General features: G+C 67.5%; 1 protein-coding gene across 5 annotated transcripts in view; it reads left to right on the top strand.

Moving 5' to 3' along the window:
• SSBP2 (single stranded DNA binding protein 2) overlaps positions 1 to 613 on the top strand; it is a 334,115-nt gene that overhangs the window by 8,949 nt on the left and 324,553 nt on the right. For 2 of the 5 annotated variants that reach the window (XM_006143490.3, XM_006143493.3), the window contains exon 1: positions 290 to 470. The exons of 1 other annotated variant lie outside the window; for it this stretch is intronic. In XM_006143490.3, the coding sequence (XP_006143552.1) occupies positions 409 to 470 (62 nt within the window). In that variant the 5' untranslated portion in view covers positions 290 to 408. Of the gene's footprint in view, positions 1 to 289; positions 471 to 613 lie in introns of those variants that run through there. 2 more of the 5 variants (XM_006143491.3, XM_006143494.3) reach the window with 1 other exon arrangement.

A 613-nucleotide genomic window follows, 5' to 3' on the forward strand; every position in this document is an offset into this window, starting at 1 on the left:
CGGCGCGGGGGGAGGGGCTGCGGCGCAGAGAACAGCCAGTTGTTTAAAATCCTTCTAGAGCAGTTTCTAATTCCCCCCTTGCGCCCGGGTTCGGAGGGGGAGGGGGAAGGAGAGCGGGAGGAGGGAGGAGAGCGGAGAGGGAAGGAGGGAGGGAGGGAGCCGGGCAGGGAGGGAAGGAGGAGGAGACTGCCGCTTAGGCTGTAGCCGCCACCGCGCGCTTCGGAAGGCCGGAGGGAGGGGGAGGCCCGTCAGTCTCGCGCGTTGCCTGGGCGAAGGGGGCGGAGCTTCGGCGTGGGGCGGCCAATAGTGGGGGTGGCTGCGTGGGTCGCCATGGGGACGGGGCTGTTCCCGGGGAGGCTGTGATGGGTTGACAGGTGCGTGACAGTGGGAGCTGCTCTCGGCACAAGCATGTACGGCAAAGGCAAGAGTAACAGCAGCGCCGTCCCGTCCGACAGCCAGGCTCGGGAGAAGTAAGTGTCTCCGCTTCTCACCCACCTCCGCCTTCACACGCGCGCACACTCACGCACGCACTCGCACACTCTGGGAGACACAGACACAGACACTCTCCCCAGGGGAGAGCCGGGGGTGGGCTGGCAGGGGGAGGGGTGTGCGA

This window comes from Tupaia chinensis, unplaced genomic scaffold, assembly GCF_000334495.1.
Source record: "Tupaia chinensis unplaced genomic scaffold, TupChi_1.0 Scaffold000099_1, whole genome shotgun sequence".
NCBI lineage: Eukaryota > Metazoa > Chordata > Mammalia > Scandentia > Tupaiidae > Tupaia > Tupaia belangeri.